This window comes from Bombina bombina, chromosome 1 (assembly GCF_027579735.1).
Source record: "Bombina bombina isolate aBomBom1 chromosome 1, aBomBom1.pri, whole genome shotgun sequence".
NCBI lineage: Eukaryota > Metazoa > Chordata > Amphibia > Anura > Bombinatoridae > Bombina > Bombina bombina.
Window position 1 is genome coordinate 420,466,855 of NC_069499.1, and position 12,535 is coordinate 420,479,389.

At 35.2% G+C, this 12,535-nt stretch overlaps 1 protein-coding gene across 4 annotated transcripts in view; it reads right to left on the reverse strand.

Moving 5' to 3' along the window:
- RBMS1 (RNA binding motif single stranded interacting protein 1) overlaps positions 1–12,535 on the reverse strand; it is a 285,859-nt gene that overhangs the window by 92,791 nt on the left and 180,533 nt on the right. For all 4 annotated transcript variants that reach the window (XM_053698355.1, XM_053698359.1, XM_053698354.1 and 1 more), the window contains exons 5-6: positions 8,298–8,455; positions 5,775–5,854 (exon numbers count right to left, since the gene is read on the reverse strand). In XM_053698355.1, the coding sequence (XP_053554330.1) occupies positions 5,775–5,854; positions 8,298–8,455 (238 nt within the window). The remainder of the gene's footprint in view (positions 1–5,774; positions 5,855–8,297; positions 8,456–12,535) is intronic.

A 12,535-nucleotide genomic window follows, 5' to 3' on the forward strand; every position in this document is an offset into this window, starting at 1 on the left:
AGAAGCAGAAGTACAGAGAGCCCTGTTGGTTATTTTATCAAGTATCCAACTGATCTCTCCAGAGTTAAATTAATGTCTGTAGTTCTTTACTTTCAGTCATGTTTGTAGCCCTTGGCTGACACACTGGGCATCTATAAATCAGTCTTGAAATGATCCAAGTATACCTACTGTGTGCCAGACCAACATAAAATAACTGATTATTCCATTTCATACACTCTCAGTTTTATTCTTTTGCAAGACGCAAAGACTTTTGGAAAATACATTTTATAACAAAAGGGCAGGAAGAAACATTACTAAGGCTTGGAAAATATGCTGCTTCACAATTAAGTCACTATTCAATGATAAAACCCAAGGAAATGCAAGTAACAACGTGCTTAGCCAATAAAGTGAGACGGATAATCATGTATTAAACAGTTTCAGGGAATTTTACATACGGAAATGGCAAATGTAACTATGGCATGAACGCACAGGAGTTACACTGCAGTTAAAAAAAACTGATGAGTTAATGGTGATGTCATGCGTTTTTTATGTCCTATGCTACTCCTATTAAAATGATTTTCAATATTACTTATCTATTTAAATGTATCATTCCAAGACGGCAGACTTACTAAAGAGAATTGTGTCCATTCCAGAACTATGTATCCAGGTATGGACTGCGCATATAACTTTACTGCAACTCAAATATCTACACAATGTGAATGTACCAATTGGCTCCACTGGATAGAAACCGCGTTTTCCAATATACATCCCTAGCATCGTTTTAGGCAAACTAGGACATCTCAGGATACATTTTTATGATGTTACCACATAGCTAAATGCGCCATAGAAGCCATATCAAAATAATCCACTTGGTTACATCAGTGTTTCTCAACCGCGGTCCTCAAGTACCCCTACAGGCCAGGATTTCATTATAGCTGAACTAGAGCACAGGTGAAATAATCAGCTGATGGGTGAGAGCATGTTAGTAACCATGGTTACTGATAAGCTGATTATTTCACCTGTGCTCCAGTTCAGCTATAATAAAAACCTGGCCTTTTTGGGGGTTTTTGAGGAACACTGTTGAGAAACACTAGGTTACATGATGTGAATGAGCATAACTACTAAATTCAACTGTACAACATAAAAACGTGTTTTATTACTTCATATAGGGAACTGGTTTATTGTCCACCATACAGAGGGCGTTACCCCCCTGTCATCCCTGAAACAAGAGTTGGGATAGTAACTTGAAATTAGCCTAAAATATGTTCAATGAAAACATGAAATAGAAATTGTGTCATTCATTTGGGAAGTAACAGAAAATTGTGTGGATTGACATTTCTTTTGTTTACCAATCTCCTTGGGAGCCATTCTAGGATTTCCTAAAAACTTCTCAAGCCTTAAAGGGACAGTCTACTCCAAAATTGTTATTGTTTTAAAAAATAGATAATGCCTTTATTACCCATTCCCCAGTTTTGCATAACCAACATCGTTATATTCAAAAAACAAGAGTCTGGACTAAGTCTAACCCTCTTAGCCTCTCTAAATAAGACTGATATCTCCCTACTCAGTCCAATAAAGAATACAAAAACTTGGGTGTAAGAGAGGCGCTGTATGAACAGCTGAGAGAACCAACAATAGCTAAAAAAGTTTAAATAAAAATATCTCAATATGTATAATACAGTGTATCGTAAAATTAGATATATATCAATATGTATAATAAACAAACATAGAAAGGGATGATATAAGCTAGTTTAATAAAAAACAATAATAAATAACAATAGTAAGTTGTGGCCACAACTAAATAAAATGATGAAGAAAAATTAGCAGCATAGATTTACAATTCACAAATCAAAACGCTATTAATTAACTATGACGGTTCAGCGATGTAATATCACTTAGATAAGGTGCAATACTAAGCCTCCTGTAAGTAAATAAAACTGAAATAGTTGGCTTGTAATTTCTCCGATAATGTCCGTATGTGATTTAAAACTGGTGAGTTAGGGTATCCTTTGTGAATGAAATAGTCCCATTGAAAGTGTGTAGGCAAATTCCTATTGCGTGTACTGAGTTGAGCTTCGTGAGTTGAAGTGAGTGAGAGACAGGGCAATCAGCTGTTTTGCCGTACTGTGTTAAAGTGCAAGTGATAGATAGTTCTTTGTTAAGTGAACTGGTAGACACGTGAATTTCTTTGAATTAACTTCTTTGCAAAAAAGTGACAAATTTTCTTATTTAAGAATATTTTATCAATGTGATATTTATAAAATGTTCAATGTGAATCTTCAGCTGTATGACAGGCTTATTAGCTGCGCTCCCCGGCCAGCGTATGTGTGTAAATGCGTGGCGGAAGTACTCACAGCTGCTTCACTGTCTTGTAACAGCACTGAATCCTTTCTAGTTGCCGTTCGGCTGTTCCGTTGAAAGAATGGACAATGGTCTCCTTGATCTTCCTGGATCCTCCTGGATCTTTCCTGGGTACTATCGATAGATGATGGGTGACAATGGAAAGTGTAAACAGACTCCACAGCTTCCTATCTACGCGTTTCAGCACTATGAGTGCCTTTATCAAGAATGTTTTCGTGGAGTCAGAATGTTCCTTTTAAATGGTTCTCATAACCCGTATGTAAGACCCGTATGTTAGTAATGGGTCCTAGAGGTTCTCGGCTTTAGATATATTGTATCAAAGTGTTTTACAGAGTATCCAGTACCAAGCAAAGTAGTCTATCTGTCTAGAGTGGAGCTCTACTCTGCAGATAGACTACTTTGCTTGGTACTGGATACTCTGTAAAACACTTTGATACAATATATCTAAAGCCGAGAACCTCTAGGACCCATTACTAACATACGGGTCTTACATACGGGTTATGAGAACCATTTAAAAGGAACATTCTGACTCCACGAAAACATTCTTGATAAAGGCACTCATAGTGCTGAAACGCGTAGATAGGAAGCTGTGGAGTCTGTTTACACTTTCCATTGTCACCCATCATCTATCGATAGTACCCAGGAAAGATCCAGGAGGATCCAGGAAGATCAAGGAGACCATTGTCCATTCTTTCAACGGAACAGCCGAACGGCAACTAGAAAGGATTCAGTGCTGTTACAAGACAGTGAAGCAGCTGTGAGTACTTCCGCCACGCATTTACACACATACGCTGGCCGGGGAGCGCAGCTAATAAGCCTGTCATACAGCTGAAGATTCACATTGAACATTTTATAAATATCACATTGATAAAATATTCTTAAATAAGAAAATTTGTCACTTTTTTGCAAAGAAGTTAATTCAAAGAAATTCACGTGTCTACCAGTTCACTTAACAAAGAACTATCTATCACTTGCACTTTAACACAGTACGGCAAAACAGCTGATTGCCCTGTCTCTCACTCACTTCAACTCACGAAGCTCAACTCAGTACACGCAATAGGAATTTGCCTACACACTTTCAATGGGACTATTTCATTCACAAAGGATACCCTAACTCACCAGTTTTAAATCACATACGGACATTATCGGAGAAATTACAAGCCAACTATTTCAGTTTTATTTACTTACAGGAGGCTTAGTATTGCACCTTATCTAAGTGATATTACATCGCTGAACCGTCATAGTTAATTAATAGCGTTTTGATTTGTGAATTGTAAATCTATGCTGCTAATTTTTCTTCATCATTTTATTTAGTTGTGGCCACAACTTACTATTGTTATTTATTATTGTTTTTTATTAAACTAGCTTATATCATCCCTTTCTATGTTTGTTTATTATACATATTGATATATATCTAATTTTACGATACACTGTATTATACATATTGAGATATTTTTATTTAAACTTTTTTAGCTATTGTTGGTTCTCTCAGCTGTTCATACAGCGCCTCTCTTACACCCAAGTTTTTGTCAACATCGTTATATTAATACACTTTTATTACCTTGTATCTAAGCCTTTTCTTACAGCCCCCTGATCACGACTATTTATTTATTATCTATTGACTTGCATTGTATCCAATTAGTGCAATATCTGCCACAAACCACGGGTGTTAGCTCAACGTTATCTATATGGCTCACATGAACTAGCACTTCCCTGTTATGAAAAGCAAATAAAAAAGCATGTAATAAGAGGCTGTCTTTAATGGCCTAGAAACAGGCAGAAATTTAGAGGTTTAAAGGTTATAAAGTATATTAATATAACAATGTTGGTTGGGGAATAGGTAGTAAAGGTGTTATCTATCTTTTTAAACAATAATAATTCTGGTGTAGACTGTCCCTTTAAAGGGATACATAGGACAATACATTTGGGAAATACTTTTTCTTATGAATCTGTTTCCCCATTCAAACACATAAGAATGAAGAATCACAAGATAGGTTGGTGTTTTAAAACTAAAAGACTGACGAATAAACAGAAGATGTTATTGGTTAAAGGGACACTCAGGTTAAATTAAATTTTCATGATTCAGATACAGCATGTAATTTTAAACAACTTTCCAATTTATTTCCATTAAAAAAAATGTGCACAGTCTTTTATATTTACAATTTTTGAGTCACCAGATCCTACTGAGCATGTGCAAGAATTCACAGACTATACATATATGCATTTGTGATTGGCTGGTTGCTATCACATGGTACAAGGGGAGTGGAATTATACATAACTTTGAAATTTGTTATAAAAAAATCTACTACTCATTTGAAGTTCAGACTAAGTGCTATTTGATTGTCTTGTTATCTTTCATTTGTTGATTATGCAAATCTAATGTGTTGACTGGTCCTTTAATGTTATTTTGAAAATGCAGAAATCATTAACACACAAACCAAATCACAGCGTTATATCATCTTGATTGTGTTGTGTTGCAATTTCCTGTAATAGTGGATTTTTTTCTTACACACATCAAAAGCCCAATTAAACAACAAACTGCTATTGCATCATTTTTTAAATATATATTCCATAAATCTAAATTGAACAATAATGTGCACATTGTGGTGTGAACTCACTAGAATAATGTGCACTGTACAACAAACATTTATCTCAACACCTTTATATGACATATGCCTGGGAAACTTTGTAAAGCAACTAACAACAATTTCAGTTTTCAATTAGTGAAGTTTCAGATTATGGTACAAAGCTATACTGCTCATAAATCTACTCTTAGAAAAGCTATAATTGCAGTCCTGATTTCCTATCTAAAAGGTGTGCCTACTGATGTATCTGCAGTGAATCACATATAATTAACTTCATTTATAAATCACTAGTGGTGGTGACTCATCATCAGTTACAGGCAGAAGGTAAAAAAGTCTACTTAAAGGGACATGAAACCCAATTTTTTTCTTTCACGATTCAGATAGAGAATACAATTATAAACAACTTTCCAATTTACTTCTACTATTTAATTTGCTTTCTTCTCTTGCTATCCTTTGCTGAAAGGTTTATCTAGGTAAGCTCAGGAGCAGCAAAGAACCTAGGTTCTAGCTGCTGATTGGTGGCTGCATATATATAACTAGTAGTGCATTGCTGCTCCTTCAACAAATGATACCAAGAGAATGAAACAAATTAGAGAATAAAAGTATATTAGAAAGTTGTTTGAAATTGTATGTTCTACCTAAATCATGTTTGGGTTTCATGTCCCTTTAATGGCTAACATAGAGATGGGTCACAACTGAGTGTTCTTATTTTTTTTGAATAATTTCAAATGCATAACTCCATAGTCACGTATGTCCTTAGAGTGCACCAGAACAGTTGCACTTAATGCAATCTAATGAGCCACTGGGTAAATAACGCTTATATTGCTAAACTGCAAAAATGCAACATACCAGAAACTCCAGGTAGCGTCTTAATGAATTTGCCATTAAAATGACTAATCACTGCTTCACATTTCTCTGTAGATTCCATCCTGCAAATGTAGATAATGTTATATATACACAACATTCCAAATCCCTCTATAGCATAGATCATGATATAAATATTATTAGTAAAAAGTGTGGTGGCACATTACATACTATAAACAATTAATATGAAGAAATGTATACAGAGCAAGGTTTGACAAATTTATATTAAACCTAAAGGCCAGTCAAAAATAAGGGGCCAGCTTCAAGGGATACGAAACTCAAATATGTTCTTTTGTGATTCAGACAGACATTCAGTTTAAAAAAAGAAAAGTTTACAAATGACTTCCCATGGTATTCTGTATTGAAGATATAAATAGGTAGGTGTATGGAGCACTCCATGGCAGGAAATAGTTCTGCCATCTAGTGCTCTTGCAGATGGATAACATTCTTGCAAAACTGCTGCAATATAGTGCTCCAAACACGTGCAAGCGCATGAGCTTACGTCACTGCTTTTCAACAAAAGATATAAAGAGTACAAAGGACATTTGATAACTGAAGTAAATTAGGATATTGTTTATAGTGCCGTTTGCTTTATCTGAATCACGAAAGAAAAACTTTGTGTTTCTTTCCCATTTTTTGGAGCTAGAAATGTCCTGCATATTATACACAAACACAAAATAATCTAAAATAATAAAAGTTGTGTCCCTTGGTTTCTCGGATTTGCTTTTTAAATGAAAGCATTTTCATTGTAATCTAACTACTATTGGAGAACTATAGAAACACAATTAATACGTTTCATTTCTAATTAAAGGTAGGGCACGACAAACGCAGGAGCCAGGGAGCCACTTGCTCCCAGAATATCTCCATATATCTATATAGAAATACTACTGTCTGGCTCCTAAATATTCTTACTGACTCCCAAATTTTAAACATATTTGTCATCCAACGATTAAAGGGACAGTTTACCTTAAATGTTCTCCCCTTTTATTTGATCCTAATGCACCATTTTACCTGCTAAAGTGTGTTAAATTGCTTACAAATAGCTCCTTTACTCTTATTTTGGCATTTGAAATAGCTTATTTTAGCTGTGGTATCCCTACCTACACTGAAACTTTCTATACTTAAAGGGACAGTCTACACCAGAATTTTTATTGTTTAAAAAGATAGAGATAGTCCCTTTATTACCCATTCCCAGTTTTGCATAACCAGCACAGTTATATAAATACACTTTTTACCTATGTGATTACCTTGTATCTAAGCCTCTGCAAACTGCCACCTTATTTCAGTTCTTTTGACAGACTTGAATTGTAGCCAATCAGTGCTAGCTCATAGGAACTCCACATGCGTGAGCACAATGTTATCTATATGACACACATGAACTAACACCCTCTAGTGGTGAAAAACTGTCAAAATGCCCTGAGAAAAGAGGCGGCCTTCAAGGGCTTAGAAATTAGCATATGAACCTCTTAGGTTTATCTTTCAACTAAGAATACCAAGAGAACAAAGCAAAATTGATGATAAAAGTAAATTGGAAAATTGTTTAAAATTACATTCTCTATCTGAATCATGAAAGTTTATTTTGGACTAGACTGTCCCTTTAAGTTTTGGCTATAAAAAAAGCTTTGTAAACATAGCCAACGGAAGAAATTACACTTCCAGTGGGATGTAGGAGAGGTAAGTAATGCAAATATTAAAGTGAAAGTCAACCATAGCGTTTTTGAAACGCTAGGGTTGACTGTTGAAACAAATAAAGGGCACTTTCATTCATGATGTATAAGATACTTCATGCAGAAAGTGCCTTTATTCGTTTCAACTGTTCGCCATTCCTAGCTGCTACGGCAGCCCATGGCCAAAAATATTTTTTGCTAAGAGGTGACGTTTTCACCTCTTAGCCAACAGCCGTGCGGTAAATCCGGTTTGGCATCCATGGGAGCTGGATTTACCGCACAGCTATTTGATGGGGAGCGTTACGTCAGCTTAAAATCGCCGACATTGGCGGTTTAGGGGTTAATAGGTTAGGACGTTTATTGCGGTGGACTATTGGCGGTTTAGGGGTTAGTTAGTGCAGGGTTAGTTTGCGGTGGTGGGTTATGGCAGTTTAGTGGTACATAAGTATAGTTATTACACCTACAATCCTACCTTTATACAATTAGCATGAATGTCCTTTATGTTATTGTTAAATTACAAAGAATAGACTCTGCTTTTTAGAATTTCCAGCTCTCTTCTCTTTTATTAATGCTAAAATGTCTATAGAAAATTGGTGCTTATTATTATTGTTGTTGTTGTTTTTAAGAATATTAGTTACAAAACATAGAATCAGGTCATGGTAAAGCTTTGAAGCTCTAACTCCGGCTATGTCTGGCATTCTAGACAGTTCTATGTAAACATAAAGTCTACTCTGGCTCCTAAAACATGTTGGTAAGCCTTCTCTACTAGCCTGGCTGGCTCCAGGCTATAGCGGCCGTTTGTTGTCACCAAACAGGCAGTAATAAAGCTGTTTATTAGTACCTTGCAAATCCAACTCCACGGCTGGTACCGCTAGAATCCCGGAGTATCCTTGTAGAGATCACTTGCCCGAATGGCTTCAACATATTTTCCAGCTCTTGCTCATCCATGGAGAATGGCAAATTTGATATATACAGGTTGGTAGGATCTTGTTCCTGTTGCTAAAATACAGAATATGGAAAAAAGATTAACAGCACTCAAACACTCAGATACTATCACCATATAAATTACTACTACAAAAGCTTATGTCCCAATAATGTGCTATGAAAAAAAGACAGTCATGAAGTGAAAGAGTTCAGAAATAATAAGAGGCGGATAAGAAATATTTTGGATATATTTAAAGGGACAATCTACACCTTAGTCATCTTAAATTCTTACCTTAGATTAAGCTGCAAATAGCCTCCTGCCCCCCTTTCTATATCATGCAATATTGTCTCTGATTACTTTGAAATAGCTGCCAAGCTCTGCCCGCTGATAACATCACGATCTGGGCTGCATTAAAGGCTCACTAGTTACAAAAAACTCACTAGTTGGATTCAACAGACTGTCAATGCTTTTCAGCAGAGTGACTAGATGCAGCCCTGATAGTGATGTTATCAGTGGGCGGAGCTTGGCAGCCATTTCAAAGTAGCCAGAAACAATATTCTTTTTAAAATAACTTTTTTTACTGTTTCTGCTGCATGACATAGAAAGGGGTGCAGCAGGCTATATTGCAGCTTAATCTAAGGTAAGACTTTAAAATGACTAAGGTGTACACTGTCCCTTTAAAGGGACAATAAGTCAAAATTCCACTTTTTATTATTCTTTTTTTTATTAACAGTTTTACTTTAGTCTCTTGGCAGCTTTTGTTGAAGAGCATATCTAGGCAGGCTCAGGAGCGGGCAAGGGTCTTAAGCACTATATGCAGCAGTGTTTGCAGTGAATATTACAAAAACTGCTGCCATATAGTGCTCATGATATGTGCACACTCCTGAGCATGCCTATGTATGATTTTTAGTAAAGGATACCAAGCGAGCATTTGATATTAGAAGAAAATTCATTGTATCATGTATTTCTATAGCTCAGCAAAAATGTTGTTTTACAGTGTAAGAAAGGTTTAAAAGCATTTTTATTAGGGATAGACCGATATCGTTTTTTCAGGGCCGATACCAATTATTGACCGACACCAGGGGCTGATACTCTGTACATTTTAAAGTTTTGAAAAATCAACACAATTTCTACACAAATCTGGTATAAACTGAACATGATTATTAAAATTTTAAACTTTTAAACATTAAAAGTAAACAACTGGGAAAAATAAAGTGCTTGAAAATTGACTTATTAAATGGCTTCCCAAAACATAGAAAAATGGCATAAATCCCTTTAAAACTGCACAGTGATATAACATTTAATTTAAGTCACTACAGCAAAGCTAGACACTACACGATTTCTTCAGTATTCCCAGTTAAGTAGAAAAACATTATAGTGCATAAAGCATAACATTTCAGTATGTTCTCCTGTTAAATGGCTTCTGTTTTTTTCATATATTGCTGCCACTTCACTAAAAACATGCTCACTTGGTACACTTTACAGTTAAGGGTTAAAAGTAAAAAAATAAATAAATATATATATATATATATATATATATATATATATATATATATATATATATATATACACTGCCACTTGACAGAGAAAGAAAGGACATGCTGGGATACCAGTGCTAGATTTAATTATTTGCTTTAATTTTTAATATGCTCATATATTTACTGGATTGCAAATACCTTCCCTGGTACTGAGGAGTGGACTATAAGTTTCTTTATTATGTCACTTATGGTCAGTTTTATACATGTGTAACAGTGCCACCTAATGGTCAGAGCATTGTTATCCACCGCTAGAGAATATTGATACTAGTCTCCTATACTGCATAGCTTTCTACTCAAGGTTTGTTTTTGTGGAAATTTAATTGATGTGCCTGAACTATTATTTATTTTTTTAACGTTTTTTTTTTTTCAATGCCCATGAAAGGGGAAAATAAAATATTTACATTAAAAAAAATCGTCAAATATAGCAGCTTTAGTAAAATGTTTTGCAAATGTGTAAAATTTATCAGAATGCCACAAATAATGTTCTTTTTGTGACAGCAATTAGCAAGCAGATTGATTTTATGTATTGCTGACCCCTATGAGCAAATCAAAAGTAATTTAGCTCTGTGTACTTCAGGGAAACTATGTAGCTTTAAGTGCCACTTAAAGATCACATTTTTCATTTCACAATCATATATGTTTGTTTATGCAAGTCCATCTACAGGCCTGCCATTGGGTGTATGGTAGCTGGTTACTGAGCTCCCAGGAAAACCTGGGCTTGGACTCTATTATCAGTGCTATTTATTATTAGATGTTATGCTATGTCCAGCTTATATGTGCTACAGATGATTTGTGTCACTTTAAACTACATAGTTTTTCAGAAGTATACAGAGCTAAATTTCTTTTGATTTGCTCCATATCAGTAAGTTTCTGGCCGATACGATATTTCCGAAATGATGCCTTACTGAGGCTTGGTGCACGTTGGATAAGCTGTTGACCTCCAGCCAAATGTATATATCAAAGTAAGTACTCCACAGCACCATGAATTCCTTTAGAAATGTTCTTTATTGAGGCATACAAACGGACAGGTATGCGACGTTTCGAGAACACAGTCCCTTAATCATGCATACTAAACAATGCACCTGTATCTCTATTTAAAGGTATGACCAGCCAAATAAAAACCTGGATTTTTACACACCTTCTTACAATTTTTGTAGCTTAGACAGTGGTAATACTGCCCTCTACTGTTCACAGTGAAAATACCAGTACTTTAAATTTGATTACATTAGCAAGGATTAAAATAACAAAGCGCAATGCTAGGTATAAATAGATACTAAATGGCATTAAATACTAACACTAACAATAATGTCATTACTTTAAAAAAAATATACACATGGTGATAATGAGAGATAAACCTTAATATTTACATATGAATTGTATACATTTAAAGGAAGACTGATAGGCCCAATTCTCTATTTAACCCTTTAGGGTGCAAAGTTTCCAATTTATGGATCCAGAACGCCTCTCTCTGTTTTATCTCTATCTCCTCCTCCTCTAGGTGTATCGACTCTATCAATGATTTGCCACCTGAGTTGATTAATTTGATGGCACATTACAACAAATGGCATGCCACAGGTGCTTGAGTGTCACCCTTTCGGATATTTGACTTGTGTTGATTTAATCTTTCTCTCATCTTACGTGTCGTTCCCCCTATGCAAATTTTTGAACATGGGTATTTTATAATATAAATGACAAATGTAGATTTATAAGTATAATATGATTTTAACTTAAATTTATATCCACTTCTTGGGTGGACAAATTTACGTCCCTTAATGACTGAGTGACAATAACTGTAGCCTAGGCATGGATAACATCCCAAATTCTTTTCAGTGATGTAGCTTTCTTAACGAATACATTTAGGGCCCAGATCTGACTGTACCACTAAGATTCTTTACTCTCCTGTGGGCCATAATGGGAGTTTTCTTCAGTATTTCTACATCCTTATTGCATGTTTGGATAATGTGCCAATGTTTTCTTATAATGCAAGATATTTTCTCACTATAGTTGTTAAATTGTGATACAAATATGAATCTGTCGTCTTTGGTTTTTATCTTTTTATATTGTTTGTTACTATCTCTACCTATTTTCTGGGTTTCACTCTCAATAAGCTCCCTAGGGTATCCTCTTTCCAGGAATTTCTCACCTATTTTTTTTAGTCTAGTTTCTTTCAAGGATACCAGTGTGACATTCCAGGCCATTATCCTCCTGATTAAGTTCATTTACAAATTCGCTGCCCCATCATATGCCAAACATATCATCGATAAAACGCCACCAAGTAGCGCCATACCTTAAAAATAGACGATTATTGTAAACACATTTTTCTTCAAAATGATTTATATATAGGTTGGCATATGATGGGGCAACGTTAGACCCCATAGCAGTCCCCTTCTTTTCAATGTACCAAATATCTCTAAACAAAACGTAATTATAATATAACACAACTCTTAGTAATTCCTCTAAGAAAGCTATTTGTCTAGCATTATATTCTGTATTTAACAACAATTGACGGATTACCCCTATTCCACTTTCATGCTAATGTAATCAAATTTAAAGTACTGGTAATTTCACTGTGAACAGCAGAGGGCAGCATTACCACTGTCTAAGCCAGTGGTTCTC